The sequence below is a fragment of the Excalfactoria chinensis genome, unplaced genomic scaffold, assembly GCF_039878825.1.
Source record: "Excalfactoria chinensis isolate bCotChi1 unplaced genomic scaffold, bCotChi1.hap2 Scaffold_332, whole genome shotgun sequence".
Classification (NCBI taxonomy): Eukaryota; Metazoa; Chordata; class Aves; order Galliformes; family Phasianidae; genus Excalfactoria; species Excalfactoria chinensis.
Window position 1 is genome coordinate 63,682 of NW_027315620.1, and position 24,000 is coordinate 87,681.

The following is a 24,000-nucleotide window of genomic DNA, read 5'->3' on the forward strand; positions in this document are numbered from 1 at the left end:
TCCATAAAATCGAAAGAGAAACCCCATAAAATGACGGCCCTAAAAAAAAAATCCCGTAAGAAATAGGATCCCGAAAAAAAAAAAAAAAAAAAAAAGTGTATTTTTGTATTTTTAATAAATATTTGTCTTTCAAAAAAGGTTTGGGGTTTTTTTGGGTTTTTTTTTGGGGGTTTTGGGGGGTTTTTGGGTTTTTTTTTGGGGGGTTTTGGGTTTTTTTGGGGGTTTTATGGGGTTTTTTGGGGGTTTTTTGGGTTTTGGGTGTTTTTTTGGGTATTTTGGATTTTTTTAGGGTCGTTTTTGGGGGTTTTTGGGGTTTTTATGGGGGTTTTTTTGAGGGGGGATTTAGGGGTTTGATGGGGGAGTTTTGGGGGGGGGATTTGGGTTTTTTTGGGGGTATTTTTGGAGGATATGGGTTTTTTTTTGAGGGTACTTTGGGGTTTTTTGGGGTTATTTTGGGGTTTTTGGGGGTATTTAGGGGTATTTAGGGGTTTTGGAGAATTATGGCTTTTTTGGTGTTTTTTTGGGGTTTTTTTTAGGGGTTTTGGTTTTTTGGGGGGGATTTTTGAGGGGAGATTTGGGGTTTTTAGGGGATTTTTTGGGTTTTTTGGATTTTTTTGGGGTCTTTTTTAAGGGTTTTGGGGTTTTCTGGGTGGTTTTTGGGGTTTTTATGGGGTATTTTTGGGGGGATTTAGGGGTTTGATGGGGGGTTTTTGGGGGGGATTTGGGGTTTTTTTGGGGAGGTATTTTGGGGTTTAATTGGGGTTTTTGGGGTCTTTTTGGGTTGTTTTGGGTTTTTTTTGGGGGGGTTTCTTGGATTTTTTGGGGGTCTTTTTTAAGGGTTTTGGGTTTTCTGGGTGGTTTTTGGGGTTTTTTGGGGGGTTTTTGGGGTTGATTTATGGGGTTGATGGGGAGTTTGGGGGGGGATTTGGGGTTTTTGGGGAGATATTTTGGGGGGGTTTTGGGGGTTTTTATGGGGTTTTTTGTGGGATTATTGGGTAATTAGGGGCTTACTTTGGGGATTTTGGGGGGAATTTGGGTTTTTTTTGGGGGGATTTGGGGTTTTCTGAGTGTTTTTTGGGGATTTCTATGGGGTTTTTTTGGTGGGATTTAGGGGTTTGATGGGGGGTTTATGGGGGGGGATTTGGGGTTTTTGGGAATGTATTTTGGATTTATTTGGGGCGTTTTTTTGAGGTTTGGGGTTTTTAGGGTTTTTTTGGGGGGGATTTAGGGTTTTTTGGGGTTTTTTTTGTGGGTTTTGGAGTTTTTGGGGTTTTATGGGGATTTTTGGGGGGGGTTTTGGGGTTTTTTTGGGAGGTTTTGAGGGGGATTTTTGGGAGGGTTTTAAGGTTTTTGGGGTTTTTTTGGGATTTTTTGGGGGGATTTTTGTGGGATTTTGGGGGTTTTGGGGTTTTTTCTGGGGGGGGTTGTATTTTTATGGGGGTTTTTTTGGGGGGTTTCGGTTTTTTTTTGGGGCTTTCTGGGGGGTTTGGGGTTTTTTTTGGGCTTTTTGAGGGTTTTTTTTGGGTAGATTTGGGGTTTTTTTGGGGTTTCTAGGGTTTTTTGGGGCTTTTTTTGGGAGGATTTTTTTTGGGGTCTTTTTGAGTTTTTTGGGGTTTTTTGGGTTTATTGGTTTTTTTAGGGGTATTTGAGGGTTTTTATAGGGGATTTATAGGGGATTCTTTTGGGTTTTTTCGGTTTTTTTGGGGGATTCTTGGATTTTTTGGGGTATTTTGGGGATTTTTTATGGGATTCTTGGGGTTTTTTGGGGGGGTTTTGGGGTTTTTTTGGGGGGGTTTTGGGGGTTTTTGGGGTTTTTTTTGGGGGGATTTGGGGTTTTTGGGGGGTTTTTTAGAGGATTTTATTGGGGTTATTTTTGGGGTTTTTTGGGGGGGATTTGGGATTTTTGGGGGGTTTTAGGGCTTTTTGGGGGGGGTTTGGGGTTTTTGATGAGATTTTTGGGGGGGATTTAGGGTTTCTTGGGGTTTTTTCTTGGGATTTTATGAGGGGATATGGGGTTTTTTTGGGGTTATTCTGGGTATATTTTGGGTTTTTTTGGGAATTTTTTTTGTGGGTTTTGGGTTTTTTTTTTGGGTTTTTTGGGGGGGATTTGGGGTTTTTTTGGGTGTTTTCTAGGGGGTTTTGGGATTTTTTGGGGATATTTGGGAGATTTATGGGGGTTTTTGGGGGGATATTTGGGGGGTTTTGGTTTTCTTGGGTGTTTTGGGGTTTTTTTGGGGGGGATTTGGGGTTTTTTTTGGGGTTTTTTGGGGGTTTTTTTGGGGGTTATGGGTTTTTATGGGTTTTTTTTGGGGGTTTTTGGGGGTTTTTTTTGGGGGGTTTTGGTCTTTTTATGGGGGGATTTGGGGTTTTTTTTGGGGGGTTTTTAGAGGATTTTATTGGGGTTATTTTTGGGGTTTTTTGGGGGGATTTGGGATTTTTTGGGGGGTTTTAGGGTTTTTTGGTTTTTTTTTGGGGGGTTTTTGGGGTTTTTTTTGGGCTTTTTGAGGGGGTTTTTTGGGGAGTTTTTGGGGTTTTTTGGGAGTATTGGGATTTTTGTGGGATTTTTGAGGGTTTTTTTAGGGGATTTATAGGGGATTCTTTTGGGTTTTTTGGGTTTTTTTGGGGGATTCTTGGATTTTTTGGGGTATTTTTGGGGGGTTTTTTGGGGATTATTGGGGTTTTTTTTGGTGTTTTTTGGGGTTTTTGGGGGATTTTCTATGGGATTCTTGGGGTTTCTTGGAGGGTTTTTTGGGGTTTTTTGGGGGGTTTTTTTGGTTTTTTTTGGGGGGGTTTTTAGAGGATTTTATCGGGGTTATTTTTGGGGTTTTTTTGGGGGGATTTGGGATTTTTTGGGGGGTTTTAGGGTTTTTTTGGTTTTTTTTGGGGGGGTTTTGGGGTTTTTTTTTTGGTCTTTTTGAGGGGTTTTTTGGGGGGTTTTGGGGGTTTTTTGGGGGTATTGGGATTTTTGTGGGATTTTTGAGGGGTTTTTTTAGGGGATTTATAGGGGATTCTTTTGGGTTTTTTGGGTTTTTTTGGGGGATTCTTGATTTTTTGGGGTATTTTTGGGGTTTTTTTTTTGGGTATTTTTGTTTTTTTTTGTGTTTTTTGGGGTTTTTGGGGTTTTTTGGGGTATTTTTGGGGATTTTTTATGGGATTCTTGGGGTTTTTTGGGGGGTTTTGGGGGGTTTTTTTTGGGGGGGTTTTGGGGGTTTTGGGGGGGGTTTTTGGGGGGTTGTGGTTTTTTTATGGGGGGATTTGGGATTTTTTGGGGGGTTTTAGGGTTTTTTTGTTTTTTTGGGGGGGGGTTTTGGGTTTTTTTGGGGCTTTTTGAGCGTTTTTTTTGGGGGGGTTTTTGGGGATTTTTTGGGGGGTTTTAGGGTTTTTTGGGGGGGCTTTTGGGGTTTTTGATGAGATTCTTGGGGGGGATTTGGGGTTTTTTGGGGTATATTTGGGTTTTTTGGGTTTTTTTTGTGGGTTTTTTGGGGTTTTTTGGGGGGTTTTTGGGGGGCTTTGGGGATTTTTTGGGGGTTTTTTGGGGGGATTTTGGGGTTTTTGTGAGATTTTTGGGGGGATGTGGGGTTTTTCTTGGCTTTTTCTTGGGATTTTATGGAGGGATTTGGGGTTATTTGGGGTTTTTTGGGTATATTTTGTGTTTTTTTGGCTTTTTTTTTTTGTGGGTTTTAGGGTTTTTTTGGGGGGGGGGGTGGGGTTTTTGATGAGATTTTTGGGGGGGATTTAGGGTTTCTTGGGGTTTTTTCTTGGGATTTTATGAGGGGATATGGGTTTTTTTTTTTGTTTTTTTTTGGGGTGTTTTTGGGGTTTTTTGGGGGTTTTTGGGGGGTTATGGGTTTTTATGGGTTTTTTTTGGGGGGGTTTTGGGGTTTTGGGGGATTATTTGGGGTTTTTTGAGTGTTTTTTGGGATTTTGGGGTTTTTTGGGGTTTTGGGGTTTTTTTGGGTTTTTTTGGGGTTTTTTGAGGGATTTTTGGGGATTTTTTGGGGGGTTTTTGGGGGTTTTTTGGGTTTTTTTGGGGGCATCTTGGGGAATTTGGGGTCATTTTGGGGTTTTTTAGGGCGTTTTTGGGGTATTATAGGGGTGTTTTGGGGGATTTTTTGGGGGTTTTTTGGGATTTTCTGGGGGGGTTTAGGTGTATTTTGGGTTTTTTGGGTTTTTTTTTGGGGGGGTTTTGGGGTGTTTTTGGGGTTTTTTTGTGGGGTTTTTGGTGGTTTTGGGGGTTTTTATGGGTTTTTTTGGGGGGATTTAGGGGTTTGATGGGGGGTCTTTGGGGGGTGATTTGGGGTTTTTTGGGGGTTTTTAGGGTTTTTTTAGGGAGTTTTGGGGGGTGTTTTTTGAGATTTTTGTGGGATTTTTGTGGGATTTTTGGGGTTTTTTGGGGTTTGGGGGTTTTTTTGGGGGGGGGATTTGGGTTTTTTTGGGGGTATTTTAGAGGGATATGGGGGGTTTTTTGAGGGTACTTTGGGGTTTTTTGGGGTTATTTTGGGGGTTTTTGGGGGGTATTTTGGGGGTATTTAGGGGTTGTGGAGAATTATGGGTTTTTTGGTGTGTTTGGGGGTTTTTTGGGGGGTTTTGGGTTTTTTTGGGGGGATTTTTGAGGGGAGATTTGGGGTTTTTAGGGGATTTTTTTGGGTTTTTTTGGGGGGGTTTTGGGGTCTTTTTAGGGGGTTTTTGGGTTTTCTGGGTGTTTTTTGGGGTTTTTATGGGTTTTTTTTGGGGGGATTTAGAGGTTTGATGGGGGGTTTTGGGAGGGTGTTGGGTGTTGTGGGTTTTTTGGGAGTTTTTAGGGTTTTTTAGGGGAGTTTTGGGGGGGGGTTTTGAGATTTTTGTGGGATTTTTGTGGGATTTTTGGGTTTTTTGGGGGTTTTGGGGTTTTTTTTGGGGGGGGGATTTGGGTTATTTTGGGGGTATTTTAGGGGGATGTGGGGGTTTTTTGAGGGTATTTTGGGGTTTTGGGGGTCTCTTGGATTATTTTGGGGTCTTTTTGGGGGGCTTTGGGGTTTTTAGAGGGGATATTTTGGGGGAATTTGGGTTTTTTTTAGGAGGTTTTTTGGGGTTTTTTTGGGGGGAAATATGGTTTTTTGGGGGGGTTTCTTAGGGTTTTTTTGGTCTTTTTGGGGTTTTTTGGGGGTTTCTTGGGGGAGATTTGGGTTTTTTTTGTGGGTTTCTTGTTTTTTTGGGGGGTCTTTTTTGTGGGGTTTTGGGTTTTTATGGGGTATTTTCGGGGTTTCTTGGGGGAGATTTGGGGTTTTTTGGGGTTTCTTGGATTTTTGGGGGGTCTTTTTTGGGGGTTTTGGGGTTTTCTTGGTGGTTTTTGGGGTTTTTAGGGGGGATTTTTGGGGGCATTTAGGGGTTTGATGGGGAGTTTTGGGGGGCGATTTGGGGTTTTTGGGGAGGTATTTTGGGGTTTTTGGAGGGTTTTGGGTTTTTTTGGGGTTTTTTGAGGGGTTTTTGGGGGTTTTGGGGTGTTTTGGGGTTTTTTTGGGAGGTTTTGTGAGGGATTTGGGTTTTTTTGGGGGGATTTTTGGGAGAATTTTAAGTTTTTTGGGGGTTTTTCTTTGGGATTTTTTGGGGGATTTTTGTGGGATTTTTGGGTTTTTTGGGGTTTTGGGGTTATTTTGGGGGGCCTTTGGGTTTTTATGGGGGTTTGGTGTCTTTTTGGGGGGATTTTGGGGTTTTTTTTGGGGGGTTGGGTTTTTTTGGGGCTTTTTGAGGTTTTTTTGGGGGGAGATTTGGGGTTTTTTGGGTTTTTCTTGTTTTTTTGGGGTTTTCTGGGTGGTTTTTGGGATATTTGGGGGGGAATTTTGGGGGGATTTAGGGGTTTGATGGGAGGTTTTGGGCAGAGATTTGAGTTTTTGGGGAGGTATTTTGGGGTTTATTTGGGGTTTTTGGGGTCTTTTTGGGGTTTCTTGGGTTTTATTGGGTTTATTGGGTTTTATAAGGGTTATTGAGGGTTTTTTTAGGGGGTTTTTAGGGGATTTTTTGGGATTTCTTGGGTTTTTTGGGGGGCTTTTGGTGGTTTTATGGGGTTTTTGGGGGCTTCTTGGGGAATTTGGGGTCTTTTTGGGGTTTCTTGGGGGGTTTTGGGGTTTATTTTTGGGGGTTTTGGGGGTTTTCTGGGTGTTTTTTGGGGTTTTTAGGGGGATTTTTGGGGGGATTTAGGGGTTTGATGGGGGTTTTGGGTTTTTGAGGTGTTTTGGGTTTTTTGGGGGTTTTTAGGGTTTTTTAGGGAGTTTTAGGGGGGGGGTTTGAGATTTTTGTGGGATTTTTGTGGGATTTTTGGGTTTTTTGGGGTTTGGGGGTTTTTTTGGGGGGGGATTTGGGTTTTTTTGGGGGTATTTTAGAGGGATATGGGGGTTTTTTGAGGGTACTTTGGGGTTTTTTGGGGTTATTTTGGGGTTTTTGGGGGTATTTTGGGGTATTTAGGGGTTTTGGAGAATTATGGGTTTTTTGGTGTTTTTTGGGGTTTTTTGGGGGGTTTTGGTTTTTTTTTGGGGGGATTTTTGAGGGGAGATTTGGGGTTTTTAGGGGATTTTTTTGGGGTTTTTTTGGGGGGGGTTTGGGGTCTTTTTAGGGGGTTTTTGGGTTTTATGGGTGTTTTTTGGGGTTTTTATGGGTTTTTTTTGGGGGGATTTAGGGGTTTGATGGGGGGTTTTGGGGGGTGATTTGGGGTTTTTGGGGAGTTTTTAGGGTTTTTTAGGGAGTTTTGGGGGGGTTTTTTGAGATTTTTGGGGGATTTTTGGGTTTTTTGGGGTTTTGGGTTTTTTTTTGGGGGGGGATTTGGGTTATTTTGGGGGTATTTTAGGGGGATGTGGGGGTTTTTTGAGAGTATTTTGGGGGTTTTGGGGGTCTCTTGGATTATTTTGGGGTCTTTTTGGGGGGCTTTGGGGTTTTTAGGGGGGATTTTTGGGGGAATTTGGGTTTTTTTTAGGAGGTTTTTTGGGGTTTTTTTAGGGGGAAATATGGTTTTTTGGGGGGGTTTCTTAGGGTTTTTTTGGTCTTTTTGGGGTTTTTTGGGGGTTTCTTGGGGGAGATTTGGGTTTTTTTTGTGGGTTTCTTGTTTTTTTGGGGGGTCTTTTTTGTGGGGTTTTGGGTTTTTATGGGGTATTTTCGGGGTTTCTTGGGGGAGATTTGGGGTTTTTTGGGGTTTCTTGGATTTTTTGGGGGTCTTTTTTGGGGGTTTTGGGGTTTTCTTGGTGGTTTTTGGGGTTTTTAGGGGGGATTTTTGGGGGCATTTAGGGGTTTGATGGGGAGTTTTGGGGGGCGATTTGGGGTTTTTGGGGAGGTATTTTGGGGTTTTTGGAGGGTTTTGGGTTTTTTGGGGGTTTTTTGAGGGGTTTTTGGGGGTTTTTTGGGGTTTTTTGGGGTGTTTTGGTGGGTTTTTTGGAGTGTTTTGGGGTTTTTTGGGGGTTTCTTTTGGGGTGGTTTTGGGGTTTTTTTATGGGGGTATTGGGGTTTTTTGTGGGGTCATGGGGGGGGATTTGGGGTTTTATTTTGGGGGGGGGTGTTGGGATCTTTTTGAGGTTTTTTGAGGGGATTTGGGGGTCTTAGGGGGGGTTCCAGGTTGCCTGGTAGCTGCATGCAGCCAAATGGGATCATGGACAAATGCCCCACAGATGCCCCATAGAGCACCATAGTGCCCCATAAATGCCCCATGAGAAGCACACAGCCCCATAACCGCCCCATAGATTCCCCATAGACACCCCATAGAGCAGCATAAAACCCCATAATACCCCATAGATGCCACACAGAGCACCATTCAGCCCCATAACCACCCCATGGAGCCCCATATACACCCCATAGGGCAGCATAAAACCCCATAATACCCCATAGACGCCACACAGAGCATCATTAAGCCCCATAATACCCCATAGATGCCCCATAGGGCAGCACACAGCCCCATAACCACCCCATGGAGCCCCATAGACACCCCATAGAGCAGCATAAAACCCCATAGTGCCCCATAGACGCCACACAGAGCACCACACAGCCCCATAATGCCCCATAGATGCCCCATAGACACCCCATAGAGCAGCATAATGCCCCATAGATGCCCTATAGAGCACCATTCAGCCCCATAATGCCCCATAGACACCCCATAGAGCAGCATAAAACCCCATAATGCCCCATAGATGCCCCATAGAACACCACACAGCCCCATAGAAACCCCATGGTGCCCCACAGATGCCCCATAGATCACCACACGGCCCCATAACCACCCCATAATGCCCCATAGGGCAGCACACAGCCCCATAACCATCCCATAGTGCCCCATAGATGCCCCATAGAGCACCACACAGCCCCATAACCACCCCATGGTGCCCCATAGACGCCCCATAGAGCAGCATAAAACCCCATAATACCCCATAGATGCCCCATAGGGCAGCACACAGCCCCATAACCACTCCATAGATGCCCCATAGACACCCCATAGAGCAGCATAATGCCCCATAGATGCCCCACAAATGCCCCATAGAGCACCACAGAGCCCCATAACCACCCCATAATGCCCCATATACACCCCATAGGGCAGCACACAGCCCCATAACCACCCCATGGAGCCCCATAGACACCCCATAGAGCAGCATAAAACCCCATAGTGCCCCATAGACGCCACACAGAGCAGCACACAGCCCCATAATGCCCCATAGATGCCCCATAGAGCTCCATTCAGCCCCATAACCACCCCATGGGGCCCCATAGAGCACCATTCAGCCCCATAACTGCCCCATGGTGCCCTAGTATGCATCCTCCTTGCATCTTGCATTCACTTTGCATGCTGCATCCACCCTGCATCCATCCTGCATCCACTCTGCATCCATCCTGCATCCATCCTGCATCCTGCATCCACCCTGCATCCACTCTGCATGCATTCTGCATTCTGCATCCTGCATCCACACTGCATCCATCCTGCATGCATTCTGTATCCTGCATCCATCCTGCATCCACTCTGCATTAACCCTGCATGCATCCTGCATGCATCCTGCATCCTGCATCCACCCTGCATGCATTCTGCATCCTGCATCCACTCTGCATCCATCCTGCACCCACCCTGTATGCATCCTGCATCCACTCTGCACCCACACTGCATGCATTCTGCATCCTGCATCCATCCTGCACCCACCCTGCATGCTTTCTGCATCCTGCATCCATCCTGCATCCTGCATCCACTCTGCATCCACCCTGCATGCATTCTGCATCCACCCTGCATGCATCCTGCATCCACTGCAACCACTTTGCACCTACTGGGCATCCTTTGTGCAACCATTGTGCATCTGCTGCATGTCCTCCATGCAACCGTTGTGCATTCACTTGTGCATCCTTTAATGCAACCACTCTGCACCCGCTGTGCATCCTTAATGCAACCTTTGTGCATCTGCTGCAAGTCCTTAATGCAACCGTTGTGCATTCACTGTGCATCCTTTAATGCAACCACTGTGCATTCACTGTGCAACCTCTAATGCAGCCCCTTTGCAACCTTTAATGCAACCAATCTGCACCTGCTCTGTGCATCCCCAATGCAACCACTGTGCGCTTGCTGCGTGTCCTTAATGCAACCACTCTGCGTTCATTGTGCAACCCTTAATGAAACCAGTGTGCACCCACTGTGCATCCTTTGATGCAACAGTTGTGCATGCTTTAATGCAACCACCCTGCACCTGCTGTGCATCCTTAATGTAACCTTTGCACATCTGCTGCAAGTCCTTCATGTAACCGTTGTGCATTCACTGTGCATCCTTTAATGCAACCATTGTGCATTCACTGTGCATCCTCTAATGCAGCCCCTTTGCAACCTTTAATGCAACCACTGCACCTGCTCGGCGCATCCCCAATGCAACCACTGTGCGCTTGCTGCGTATCCTTAATGCAACCACTCTGCGTTCATTGTGCAACCTTTAATGCAACCACTGGACATTTGCAGTTGTGTCCTTAATGCAACCCCTTTGCAACCTTTAATGCAACCAATCTTCACCTGCTGTGCATCCTTAATGCAACCTTGGTGCATCTGCTGCAAGTCCTTCATGTAACCGTTGTACATTCACTGTGCAACCTCTAATGCAGCCCCTTTGCAACCTTTAATGCAACCACTCTGCACCTGCTCGGCGCATCCCCAATGCAACCACTGTGCATCCGCTGCGTGTCCTTAATGCAACCACTCTGCGTTCATTGTGCAACCTTTAATGCAACCACTGTACATTTGCAGTTGTGTCCTTAATGCAACCTTTAATGCATCCTTTAATGCAACCACTGTACATTTGCAGTTGTGTCCTTAATGCAACCCCTTTGCAACCTTTAATGCAACCACTGTACATTTGCAGTTGTGTCCTTAATGCAGCCCCTTTGCAACCTTTAATGCAACCAATCTTCACCTGCTGTGCATCCTTAATGCAACCTTTGCACATCTGCTGCAAGTCCTTCATGTAACCGTCGTGCATTCACTGTGCAACCTCTAATGCAGCCCCTTTGCAACCTTTAATGCAACCAATCTTCACCTGCTCGGCGCATCCCCAATGCAACCACTGTGCATCCGCTGCGTGTCCTTAATGCAACCACTCTGCGTTCATTGTGCAACCTTTAATGCAACCACTGGACATTTGCAGTTGTGTCCTTAGTGCAACCCCTTTGCAACCTTTAATGCAACCAATCTTCACCTGCTGTGCATCCTTAATGCAACCTTTGTGCATCTGCTGCAAGTCCTTAATGCAACCGTTGTGCATTCACTGTGCAACCTCTAATGCAGCCCCTTTGCAACCTTTAATGCAACCACTCTGCACCTGCTGGGTGCATCCCCAATGCAACCACTGTGCGCTTGCTGCGTGTCCTTAATGCAACCACTCTGCGTTCATTGTGCAACCTTTAATGCAACCACTGGACATTTGCAGTTGTGTCCTTAATGCAACCCCTTTGCAACCTTTAATGCAACCAATCTTCACCCGCTGTGTATCCTTAATGCAACCTTTGTGCATCTGCTGCAAGTCCTTCATGTAACCGTTGTGCATTCACTGTGCAACCTCTAATGCAACCCCTGAGCATCCTTTAATGCAACCAATCTTCACCTGCTCGGCGCATCCCCAATGCAACCACTGTGCGCTTGCTGCGTGTCCTTAATGCAACCACTCTGCGTTCATTGTGCAACCTTTAATGCAACCAATGTGCACTCACTGTGCATCCTTTGATGCAACAGTTATGCATGCTTTAATGCAACCACTCTGCACCCGCTGTGCATCCTTAATGCAACCTTTGTGCATCTGCTGCAAGTCCTCCATGCAACCGTTGTGCATTCACTGTGCAACCTCTAATGCAACCATTGTGCATTCTGCTCCCTGCAACCTTTAATGCAATCGCTGTGCATTCACTGTGCAACCTCTAAGGCAGCCCCTGTGCATCCTTTAATGCAACCACTCTGCACCTGCTCGGTGCATCCCCAATGCAACCACTGTGCATCCACTGCATGTCCTTAATGCAACCACTCTGCGTCCATTATGCAACCTTTAATGCAACCAATGTGCACTCACTGTGCATCCTTCGATGCAACAGTTGTGCATTCTTTAATGCAACCACCCTGCACCTGCTGTGCATCCTTAATGCAACCTTTGTGCATCTGCTGCAAGTCCTCCATGTAACCGTTGTGCATTCACTGTGCAACCTCTAATGCAGCAACCTCTAATGCACCCCCTTTGCAACCTTTAATGCACCTGCTTAACCACTCTGCACCTGATCGGCGCATCCCCAATGCAACCACAGTGCAACCGCTGCGTGTCCTTAATGCAACCACTCTGCACCTGCTCAGTGCATCCTTAATGCAACCACTGTGTTCCTTGTGCAACCCTTAATGCAACCAGTGTGCACCCACTGTGCATCCTTTGATGCAACAGTTGTGCATGCTTTAATGCAACCACCCTGCACCTGCTGTGCATCCTTAATGCAACCTTTGTGCATCTGCTGCAAGTCCTCCATGCAACCGTTGTGCATTCACTGTGCAACCTGTAATGCAGCCCCTTTGCAACCTTTAATGCAACCACTCTGCACCTGCTCGGCGCATCCCCAATGCAACCACAGTGCGTCTGCTGCGTGTCCTTAATGCAACCACTCTGTGTTCATTGTGCAACCTTTAATGCAACCACTGTGCATCCGCTGCGTGTCCTTAATGCAACCCCCCTGCATCACCCGTAATGCAACCACTCTGCCCCTGCTGCAGCCCCCGCTGCACTGCAGCACGCTTCCCTTCTTGCAATCCCTGCAGCCCAGCCCCACCTCTGCAACTGTTCTGCATCCCCTCCACCCCCCAATGCAACAAAAAGCAACCCCCGACCCCCCCCCCCCCCTTCATCCCACCCCCCCCTTTGGAAGGCTCTGCAACGCTGCAACCCCCCCAATGCATGCGTGGTGCCATCCCTACCTCTCGTTGCAGCACCAGCTCCTTGGTGAACTGCGTTGCTTCCTCGCTGAAGGGCTCCCCTTCTTGCACCATCCCGGGGAGGTTGCGTGCACCACGGGGACACTCAATGCCTGCAGGGAGGGCTGCATTGGTGCACTGCATGGGGGTGGTTGCACGTTGCAGAGCGTGCAACCCTGCCTGCAGCAATGCATGCACCCGCATGCAAACCACGTGTCAGCAGCTGTGCTCGTGCAGGCCCCTCTGTGTGCACACACGTTCCTGCAGCCATGCATGTGGTTGTGCAGGGCGTTCTGCATGCGCCCATGCGTGCATCCGTGTGCAAAGCCGTGGGTGAGCACCTGTGCATGTCCTCATGCGGGTCCCTGCAGGCGTACCGATGCACGCAGCCATGCATTTGCATGGCATGCAATTGCATGGTTCTGCACAGCTCTGCACGGCTCCGCATTGCTCTGCATGGCTCCGCATGGCCCTGCATGGCCCTGCATAGCTCTACATGGCTCTGCATGGCTGTAAATGGCTCTACACTGCTCTGCATGGCTCTGCACATGGCTCTGCATGGCTCTGCATGACTCTACATGGCTCTGCATGGCTCCGCATTGCTCTGCATGTCTGCACATAGCTTTGCAATGCTCTGCAAGGCTCAGCACAGTACTACATGGCTCTGCATGGCTTTGCATGCCTCTGCACACTTCGGCATGCAATTGCATGGCTCTGCACAGCTCGGAATGGCTCTACACAGCTCTGCATGGCTCTGCATGTCTGCACATGGCTCTACATGGCTCTGCACGGCTATGTATGCCTCTGCATGGCTCTACATGGCTCAGCAATGCTCTGCATGGCTCTGCACAGCTCTGCATGTCTTTGCATGGAACTGCACGGCTCTGCATGTCTTTGCATGCAACTGCATGGCTCTACACGGCTTCTGCGTGGCTATGCATGGCTCTGCATGTCTTTGCATGGAACTGCATGGCTCTGCACAGCTCTGCATGGCTTTGCATGGCTCTGCACATGGTTCTGCATGGCTCTGCATGGCTCTACATGGCTCTGCATGGCTCTACATGGCTCTGCACAGCTCTGCATGGCTTTGCATGCAACTTCATGGCTCTGCATGGCTCTGCACAACTCTACATGGCTCTGCAAAGCTCTGCATGTCTTTGCATGCAATTGCATGGCTCTGCACAGCTCTGCATGGCTCCGCATGGCCCTGCATGGCTCTACATAGCTCTGCATGGCTCTACACGGCTCTGCATGGCTTTGCATGCAACTTCATGGCTCTGCATGGCTCTGCACAACTCTACATGGCTCTGCATGTCTTTGCATGCAACTGCATGGCTCTGCACAGCTCTGCATGGCTTTGCATGCAACTTCATGGCTCTGCATGGCTCTGCAAAACTCTGCATGGCTCTGCATGTCTTTGCATGCAACTGCACAGCTCTGCATTGCTCCGTATGTTGCAGTGCAGCTCACCAGCCAGCAGGAAGGTGATGAGGCAGGTCTCCTTGGGCAGGAAGAGTTTGAGTCGGGACCCACTGAAGACGTATTCGACCACGGCCTCCGAGCGGCCGGCGCGCTGCAGGAAGGGCAGGAACTGCTTCGCCTTCTGAGTGTCCTAATAGGGACAAAGGGGGGTTAATGGGGGGTGTAAGGGGGGAGGGGGGATATAGGCGGGTGTGGGTGTATGGGGGGCTATGGGGGGCTATGGGGGTATAGGGGGATATAGGGGGGTGTTTGTGTATGGGGGGCTATGGGGGGTATAGAGGGATATAGGGGGGTGTGGGTGTATGGGGGGCTATGGGGGGTGGAGGGGGGTGTGGGGTAGGGGGGGCTATGGAGGGTTATAGGGGGATATATGGGGGGCTATGGGGGGTATAGGGGGATATAGGGTGGTGTGGGGTATGGAGGGCTATGGGGGCTATGGGGGGCTATGGGGGGTAAAAGGTGATATATGGGGGGATATGGGGGTGTGGGGTATGGGGGGCTATGGGGAGTGGAGGGGGTATAGGGGGATATATGGGGGTGTGGGTATATGGGGGCTATGGGGGGTATAGGGGGATATAGGGGGGTGTGGGTGTATGGGTGGCTATGGGGGCTATGGGGGCATAGGGGGATATAGGGGGATGTGGGGTATGGGGGGCTATGGGGGTTAATGGGGGGTGTAAGGGGGGTGGGGGGATATAGGGGGGGGTGTGGGTGTATGGGGGGCTATGGGGGATGGAGGGGGGCTATGGGGGATATGGGGGGTGTGGGTGTATGGGGGGCTATGGGGGATGGAGGGGGGCTATGGGGGATATGGGGGGTGTGGGTGTATGGGGGGCTATGGGGGTATAGGGGGATATAGGGGGGTGTGGGGTATGGGGGACTATGGGGGGTATAGGGGGATATATGGGGGGCTATGGGGGGTATAGGGGGACATATGGGGGGCTATAGGGGGTATAGGGGGATATAGTGGGGTGTGGGGGGTTATGGGGGCTATGGGGGGTATAGGGGGATATAGGGGGGTGTGGGTGTATGGGTGGCTATGGGGGGTGGAAGGGGGATCAATGAGGGCTATGGGGGTTATAGGGGGGTGTGGGGTATGGGGGGCTATGGGGGGCTGTGGGGGGTATAGGGGGATATATGGGGGACTACGGGGGGTATAGGGGGATATATGGGGGTGTGGGTGTATGGGGGCTATGGGGGGTATAGGGGGATATAGGGGGGTGTGGGTGTATGGGTGGCTATGGGGGCTATGGGGGCATAGGGGGATATAGGGGGATGTGGGGTATGGGGGGCTATGGGGGTTAATGGGGGGTGTAAGGGGGGTGGGGGGATATAGGGGGGTGTGGGTGTATGGGGGGCTATGGGGGATGGAGGGGGGCTATGGGGGATATGGGGGGTGTGGGTGTATGGGGGGCTATGGGGGTTAATGGGGGGTGTAAGGGGGGTGGGGGGATATAGGGGGGTGTGGGTGTATGGGGGGCTATGGGGGTTAATGGGGGGTATAGGGGGATATAGGGGGGTGTGGGGTATGGGGGGCAATGGGGGCTATAGGGGGTATAGGGGGATATAGTGGGGTGTGGGGGGCTATGGGGCGTATAGGGGGATATAGGGGGGTGTGAGTGTATGGGGGGCTATGGGGGTATAGGAGGATATAGGGGGATGTGGGGTATGGAGGGCTATGGGGGGCTATGGGGGGCTATGGGGGGTATAGGGGGATATATGGGGGGCTATGGAGGTATAGGGGGATATATGGGGGTGTGGGGTATGGGGGCTATGGGGAGTGGAGGGGGTATAGGGGGATATATGGGGGTGTGGGTGTATGGGGGCTATGGGGAGTATAGGGGGATATAGGGGGTTTTGGGTGTATGGGTGGCTATGGGGGCTATGGGGGCATAGGGGGATATAGGGGGGGGTGTGGGTGTATGGGGGGCTATGGGGGATGGAGGGGGGCTATGGGGGATATGGGGGGTGTGGGTGTATGGGGGGCTATGGGGGTATAGGGGGACATAGGGGGGTGTGGGGTATGGGGGGCTATGGGGGGTGGGTGTATGGGGGGCAATGAGCGGCTATGGGGTGTATAGAGGGATATAGGGGGGTGTGGGGTATGGAGGGCTATGGGGGGCTATAGGGGGGGATGTAGGGTGTAGGATTTAATGGGGTTTGGGGGGTGTCTGTGTGTTTGTTGCTGACCCCGGAGATGTCGGCCACGCGGTGGATGGGCACCTCCTTCTTGCTGTGCAGCCCTTTGCCGTTCTTGATGGCCCTGCAAAGGAGAGGAGGACGATGCACGACCTGCAGCACAGCTGGATGGAACACATCCCATCCATGCACGCATCTGGGCTGCAGCACAGCTGGATGGCAACCATCCGAACCACAGCACAGCTGGATGGCGCACATCTGGATCAGAGCACAGCTGGATGGAACCCATCCGACCCACAGCACAGCTGGATGGCACACAGCTGGACCGCAGCACAGCTGGATGGCAACCATCCGACCCCACAGCACAGCTGGATGGCACCCATCTGACCCACAGCACAGCTGGCTTGCACACATCTGGATCAGAGCACAGCTGGATGGAACCCATCCGACCCCACAGCACAGCTGGATGACACCCATCTGATCCATGCACACATCTGGGCAGCAGCACAGCTGGACTGCACCCATCTGACCCACAGCACAGCTGGCTTGCACACATCTGGATCAGAGCACAGCTGGATGGCACCCATCTGGGCCACGACACAGCTGGATTTTGATGCCACGCACATCTGGATCAGAGCACAGCTGGATGGCACACATCTGGACCGCATCACAGCTGGATGGCACACAGCTGGACCGCATCACATCTGGATGGCACCCATCCGATCCACGCACACATCTGGGCCAGAGTCACAGCTGGATGGCACACATCTGGACCATAACACAGCTGGATGGCGCCCATCCGACCCACAGCACAGCTGGATGGCACACAGCTGGACTGCACACATCTGGATCAGAGCACAGCTGGATGGCACACATCTGGACCGCATCACAGCTGGACTGCACACATCCGATCCATGCACACATCTGGGCCACAGCGACAGCTGGATTGCCCACAACTGGACCATAACACAGCTGGATGGATGGCACCCATCTGACCCACAGCACAGCTGGATTGCACACATCTGGATCAGAGCACAGCTGGACTGCACCCATCTGATCCATGCACACACCTGGGCCACAACACAGCTGGATTGCACGCACCTGCACCACAACCGCAGCTGCATTGCAATGCCGCGCACCCACCCTCCTTTGCAACCCCCCCCTCCCCTTCCACCCGTGCATGCAATGCAGCAGTGCTGCAGCGCTCTCACCTCGCCTCTGCAGCCAGCAGCTCGTCGTAGTGGGACGATCTCTGGTCGTCGTCCTGCCGGTAGCGGATGACGGTGGCCAAACCTTTGCTCACCAAAGCCTCGGCGATGTTGCTGCGGAGCAAAGCAAAGCAAAGCAGAAAAGAGAGGAGGAAGGGGGAGGTCAGCACCCAAAACGTGCACGCTTTGCAGCAGCAAAGGGTACGGGGGAGAGCAAAGGGGTGAGGTGCAACTCTGATGCAACCCCGGTGCATCCCTGGTGCAACCCTGGTGCATTCTTGGTGTATCTCTGATGCAACCCCAGTGCATTCCTGGTGCAACCCTGATGCAACCCTAGTGCATTCCTGGTGCATCCCTGGTGCAACCCTAGTGCATCCCTGGTACAACCCTGATGCAACCCCGGTGCATTCTTGGTGTATCTCTGATGCAACTCTGGTGCATTCCTGGTGCATCCCTAGTGCAACCCCAGTGCAACTCTAATGCAACCCTAGTGCATCCCTGGTACAACCCTGGTGCATTTTTGGTGAATCCCTGGTGCAACCCTGGTGCAATCCCAGTGCAACTCTGATGCAACCCTGGTGCATCCTTGGTGCAATCCGAGTGCTTCCCTGATGCAACACCAGTGCATCCCTGGTGCAACCCTGCATTCTTGCTGCAACCCCAGTGCATCCCTGATTCAACCCCAGTGCAACTCTGATGCAATCCTGGTGCATTCTTGGCACATCCCTGATGCAACTCTGGTGCATCCCTTGTGCATTCTTGGTGCATCCTTGGTGCAACCTCAGTGCATCCCTGGTGCAACCCTGCTGCATTCTTGGTGCATCCCTGATGCAGCTTTGGTGCATCCCTGGTGCAATCCCAGTGCAACTCTGATGCAACTCTAGTGTGTCTTTGGTGCAACACCAGTGCTGCCCTGATGCAACCCCAGTGTATCCCTGATGCAACCCTGGTGCATTCTTGGTGCATTCTCAGTGCAACTCTGATGCAACACTAGTGCATCCCTGGTGCAACAATGATGCAATTGTGGTGCATTCTTGGTGCATCATTGATGCAACCCCGGTGCATCCCTGGTGCAACCCCAGTGTATCCCTGATTCAATCCCAGTGCAACTCTGGTGCAACCCTGGTGCATTCTTGGTGTATCTCTGATGCAACCCCAGTGCATTCCTGGTGCATCCCTGGTGCAACCCCAGTGCAACTCTGATGCAACTCTAGTGCATTCTTGATGTATCCCTGATGCAACTGTGGTGCATTCCTGGTGCATCCCTGATGCAACCCCAGTGCATTCCTGGTGCAACCCCAGTGCTTCCCTGATGCAACACCAGTGCATCCCTGGTGCAACCTTGGTGCATTCTTGGTGTATCTCTGATGCAACCCCAGTGCTTCCCTGATGCAACACTAGTGCATCCCTGGTACAACCCTGGTGCATCCTTGGTGTATCTCTGGTGCATTCCTGGTGAGTCCCTGGTGCAACCCCAGTGCAACTCTGATGCAACCCTGGTGCATTCTTGGTGCATCCCTGATGCAACTGTGGTGCATTCTCAATAGGAGCAGCACCCCATCCCTATTTGGGGGGGGGTCAATGGGGGTCAATAGGAGCAGCTCCCCATCCCTATTTGGGGGGGGGGGGTCCCAGGGTTAGGGGGGGGTCAATAGGAGCAGCTCCCCATCCCTATTTGGGGGGTGGTCCTGGGGCGGGTCCCAGGGTGGGGGGGGGAGGTCAATAGGAGCATCACCCCATCCCTATTTGGGGGGGGGGTCAATGGGGGTCAATAGGAGCAGCTCCCCATCCCTATTTGGGGGGAGGGCAATGGGGGTCAATAGGAGCAGCTCCCTATCCCTATTTGAGGGGGGGTCCCAGGGTTGGGGGGGGGGTCAATAGGAGCAGCTCCCCATCCCTATTCTCCCCCCTAACCCAATAATGGGGCTGGGGGGGTCCCAAGGGGGGGGTCAATAGGAGCAGCTCCCCATCCCTATTTGGGGGGTGACCCAATAGGGGTCAATAGGAGCAGCACCTCATCCCTATTTGGGGGGGTCCCAGGGGGGGATCTCAGGGTGGGGGGGGGAGGTCAATAGGAGCAGCATCCCATCCCTATTTGGGGGGTGGCCCAATAGGGGTCAATAGAAGCAGAACCCCATACCTATTTGGGTGGGGGGTCCCAGGGTTAGGGGGGGTCAATAGGAGCAGCACCCCATCTCTATTTGGGGGTGGTGTCAATGGGGGTCAATAGGAGCAGCTCCCCATCCCTAACTGGGGGGGGGTCAATGGGGGTCAATAGGAGCAGCTCCCCATCCCTATTTGAGGGGGGGTCCCAGGGTTGGGGGGGGGAGGTCAATAGGAGCAGCACCCCATCCCTATTTGGGGGGGGGTCAATGGGGGTCAATAGGAGCAGCTCCCCATCCCTATTTGGGGGGGGGCCCAATGGGGGGGTCAATAGGAGCAGCACCCCATCCCTATTCTCCCCCTAACCCAATAATGGGGCTGAGGGGGTCTCAAGGGGGGGGTCAATAGGAGCAGCACCCCATCCCTATTTGGGTGGGGGGTCCCAGGGGGGGTCAATAGGAGCAGCACCCCATCCCTATTTAGGGGGGTATCAATGGGGGTCAATAGGAGCATCACCCCATTCCTATTTGGGGTGGCCCAATAGGGGTCAATAGGAGCAGCACCCCATCCCTATTTGGGGGGGGGGGTCCCAGGGCTAGGGGGGGTCAATAGGAGCAGCACCCCATCCCTATTTGGGGGGTGACCCAATAGGGGTCAATAGGAGCAGCTCCCCATCCCTATTGGGGGGGGGGGGGGGGTGTCAATGGGGGTCAATAGGAGCAGCACCCCATCCCTATTTGCAGGGGGGGTCATGGGGGGGGGGTCCCAGGGTGGGGGGGGTTGGGAGTTCAATAGGAGCAGAACCCCATCCCTATTTGGAGGGGGTCAATGGGGATCAATAGGAGCAGCTCCCCATCCCTATTTGGGGGGGGGGGTCAATTGGGGTCAATAGGAGCAGCTCCCCATCCCTATTTGGGGGGAGGTCCCAGGGGGGGATCCCAGGGTGGGGGGGGGAGGTCAATAGGAGCAGCACCACATCCCTATTTGGGGGGTGACCCAATAGGGGTCAATAGGAGCAGCACCTCATCCCTATTTGGGGGGTGGTCCCAGGGGGGAGGTCCCAGAGTGGGGGGGGGAGGTCAATAGGAGCAGCTCCCCATCCCTATTTGGGGGGGGAGTCAATGGGGGTCAATAGGAGCAGCACCCCATCCCTATTTGGGGGGGGGGGGGGGTGTCAATGGGGGTCAATAGGAGCACCTCCCCATCCCTATTTGGGGGGGGATCAATGGGGGTCAATAGGAGCAGCACCCCATTCCTATTTGGGGGGGATCCCAGGGTTGGGGGGGGTGTCAATAGGAGCAGCACCCCATCCCTATTTGGGTGGGGGGTCCCAGGGGGGGTCAATAGGAGCATCACCCCATTCCTATTTGGGGTGGCCCAATAGGGGTCAATAGGAGCAGCACCCCATCCCTATTTGGGGTGGGGTCCCAGGGTGAAGGGGGGGGGAGGTCAATAGGAGCAGCTCCCCATCCCTATTTGGGGGGGGGGGTCCCAGGGTTAGGGGGGGTCAATAGGAGCAGCTCCCCATCCCTATTTGGGGGGTGGTCCCAGGGGGGAGGTCCCAGGGTGGGGGGGGGAGGTCAATAGGAGCAACTCCCCATCCCTATTTGGGGGGGGAGTCAATGGGGGTCAATAGGAGCAGCACCCCATCCCTATTTGGGGGGGGGGTCACGGGGGGGGGTCCCAGGGTGGGGGGCTTGGGAGTTCAATAGGAGCATCACCCCATCCCTATTTGGGGGGGGGTCAATGGGGATCAATAGGAGCAGCTCCCCTTCCCTATTTGGGGGGGGGGGTCCCAGGGTTAGGGGGGGGGTCAATAGGAGCAGCACCCCATCCCTATTTGGGGGGTGACCCAATAGGGGTCAATAGGAGCAGCTCCCCATCCCTATTTGAGGGGGGGTCCCAGGGTTGGGGGGGGGGTCAATAGGAGCAGAACCCCATACCTATTTGGGTGGGGGGTCCCAGGGTTAGGGGGGGTCAATGGGAGCAGCACCCCATCCCTATTTGGGGGGGGATCAATGGGGTTCAATAGGAGCATCACCCCATTCCTATTTGGGGTGGCCCTATAGGGGTCAATAGGAGCATCACCCCATCCCTATTTGGGGGGGGGGTCCCAGGGGGGAGGTCCCAGGGTGGGGGGGGGGTGGTCAATAGGAGCAGCTCCTCATCCCTATTTGGGGGGGGGGGTCAATGGGGGTCAATAGGAGCAGCTCCCCATCCCTATTTGGGGGGGGGTCCCAGGGTTGGGGGGGGGGGTCAATAGGAGCAGCACCCCATCCCTATTCTCCCCCTAACCCAATAATGGGGCTGGGGGGGGTCCCAAGGGGGGGGTCAATAGGAGCAGCACCCCATCCCTATTTGGGTGGGGGGTCCCAGGGGGGGTCAATAGGAGCATCACCCCATCCCTATTTGGGGGGGTGTCAATGGGGATCAATAGGAGCAGCACCCCATCCCTATTCTCCCCCTAACCCAATGATGGGGGTCCCAAGGGGGGGGGTCAATAGGAGCAGCTCCCCATCCCTATTTGGGGGGGGGGGGGTCAATGGGGGTCAATAGGAGCAGCTCCCCATCCCTATTTGGGGGGGGGGGGTCAATGGGGGTCAATAGGAGCAGCTCCCCATCCCTATTTGGGTGGGGGGTCCCAGGGTAAGGGGGGGTCTATAGGAGCAGAACCCCATCCCTATTTGGGGGGGTGTCAATGGGGATCAATAGGAGCAGCACCCCATCCCTATTCTCCCCCCTAACCCAATAATGGGGCTGGGGGGGGTCCCAAGGGGGGGGTCAATAGGAGCAGCACCCCATCCCTATTTGGGGGGTGTCAATGGGGCTCAATAGGAGCAGCACCCCATCCCTATTTGGGGGGGGGTCCCAGGGCTAGGGGGGGTCAATAGGAGCATCACCCCATCCCTATTTGGGGGGGGGTCCCAGGGGGGGTCAATAGGAGCAGCACCTCATCCCTATTTGGGGGGGGTCAATGGGGGTCAATAGGAGCAGCACCCCATCCCTATTTGGGGGGGGGTCCCAGGGGGGAGGTCCCAGGGTGAGGGGGGGGTGGTCAATAGGAGCAGCACCATATCCCTATTTGGGGGGGGGGGGTCAATAGGGGTCAATAGGAGCAGCACCCCATCCCTATTTGGGGGGGGTCCCAGGGTTAGGGGGGGGGTCAATAGGAGCAGCACCCCATCCCTATTCTCCCCCCTAACCCAATAATGGGGCTGGGGGGGGTCCCAAGGGGGGGGTCAATAGGAGCAGCACCCCATCCCTATTTGGGTGGGGGGTCCCAGGGTTAGGGGGGGTCAATAGGAGCAGCTCCCCATCCCTATTTGGGGGTGTGTGTGTGTGTCAATGAGGGTCAATAGGAGCAGCACCCCATCCCTATTTGCGGGGTGACCCAATAGGGGTCAATAGGAGCAGCACCTCATCCCTATTTGGGGGGGGGGTCCCAGGGTTAGGGGGGGTCAATAGGAGCAGCACCCCATCCCTATTTGGGGGGGGTCCCATGGTATAGGGGGGGGTCTATAGGAGCAGAACCCCATCCCTATTTGGGGGGGGGTCAATGGGGGTCAATAGGAGCAGCTCCCCATCCCTATTTGGGGGGGGATCCCAGGGTTGGGGGGGGGGTCAATAGGAGCAGCACCCCATCCCTATTTGGGGGGGGGGGGGTCCCAGGGTTAGGGGGGGGTCAATAGGAGCAGCTCCCCATCCCTATTTGGGGGGGGGGGGGGTCAATAGGAGCAGCACCCCATCCCTATTATTTGGGGGGGGGTCCCAATGAAGGGGGGGGTGTTGTTGACTCACATCCCCCCAATGCAGACGGTGGCGCAGGTTCGCTCGGCGAAGGCCGGCACCGTGTCGGTGGCACAACTGGCCGGACGGATGTAATCCACTGTCACGTTCACCTGGGGGGGGGTTAAAAGGGTCAGGATATGGGGGGGGGGGGGATGGGGGGCATAGGGGGTGATGATAGGGGGCATAGGGGGAGAGTAGGGGGGGAGGTGGGGGCATAGGGGGTGCATATGGGGTGTATGGGGTGCATATGGGGGGGATGGGGGGCACATGGGGTGATGATAGGGGGCATAGGGGGAAGAGTAGGGGGGACAAAGGGGGGTCAGGATATGGGGGGGGGGGATGGGGGGCATAGGGGGTGATGATAAGGGGCATAGGGGGAGAGTAGGGGAGGCATAGGGGGTGTATGGGGTGCATATGGGGGGGGTATATGGGGGGCATAGGGGTGTATGGGGGGCATAAGAGGGAGCATGGGGGGGGTGGGGGGCATATGGGGTGCTGATAGGGGGCATAGGGGGAGCGTGGGGGGGTGGTGAGGGGTATATGGGGTGCATAGGGGGTGTATGGGGTGCATAGGGGGTGTATGGGGTGCATAGGGGGTGCTGATATGGGTTACATAGGGGGTGTATGGGGTGCATATGGGGGACATATGGGGTGCATAGGTGGTGTATGGGGCGCATATAGGGGGCGTATGGGGTGCATATGGGGTGGCTGGGGTACATGGAGGGCATAGGGGGTGCTGATAGGGGGCATAGGGGGTGTATGGGGTACATATGGGGTGCATATGGGGTGCATAGGGGGTGTATGGGGTGCATATGGGGGGGATAGGGGGCACAGGGGGTGCATAGGGGGGGCATATGGGGTGCATAG

General features: G+C 52.7%; 1 protein-coding gene across 1 annotated transcript in view; it reads right to left on the reverse strand.

Moving 5' to 3' along the window:
• Positions 1–229: 229 nt before the first annotated feature.
• Positions 230–24,000, reverse strand: part of SND1 (staphylococcal nuclease and tudor domain containing 1) — a gene marked incomplete at both ends in the record, with an annotated part of 40,622 nt that continues 16,851 nt past the window's right edge. The window contains 7 exons of the mRNA XM_072360787.1: positions 230–283; positions 1,443–1,550; positions 12,407–12,525; positions 13,883–14,024; positions 16,085–16,157; positions 17,245–17,355; positions 23,143–23,243. Coding sequence (XP_072216888.1) covers positions 230–283; positions 1,443–1,550; positions 12,407–12,525; positions 13,883–14,024; positions 16,085–16,157; positions 17,245–17,355; positions 23,143–23,243 — 708 coding nt within the window. The remainder of the gene's footprint in view (positions 284–1,442; positions 1,551–12,406; positions 12,526–13,882; positions 14,025–16,084; positions 16,158–17,244; positions 17,356–23,142; positions 23,244–24,000) is intronic.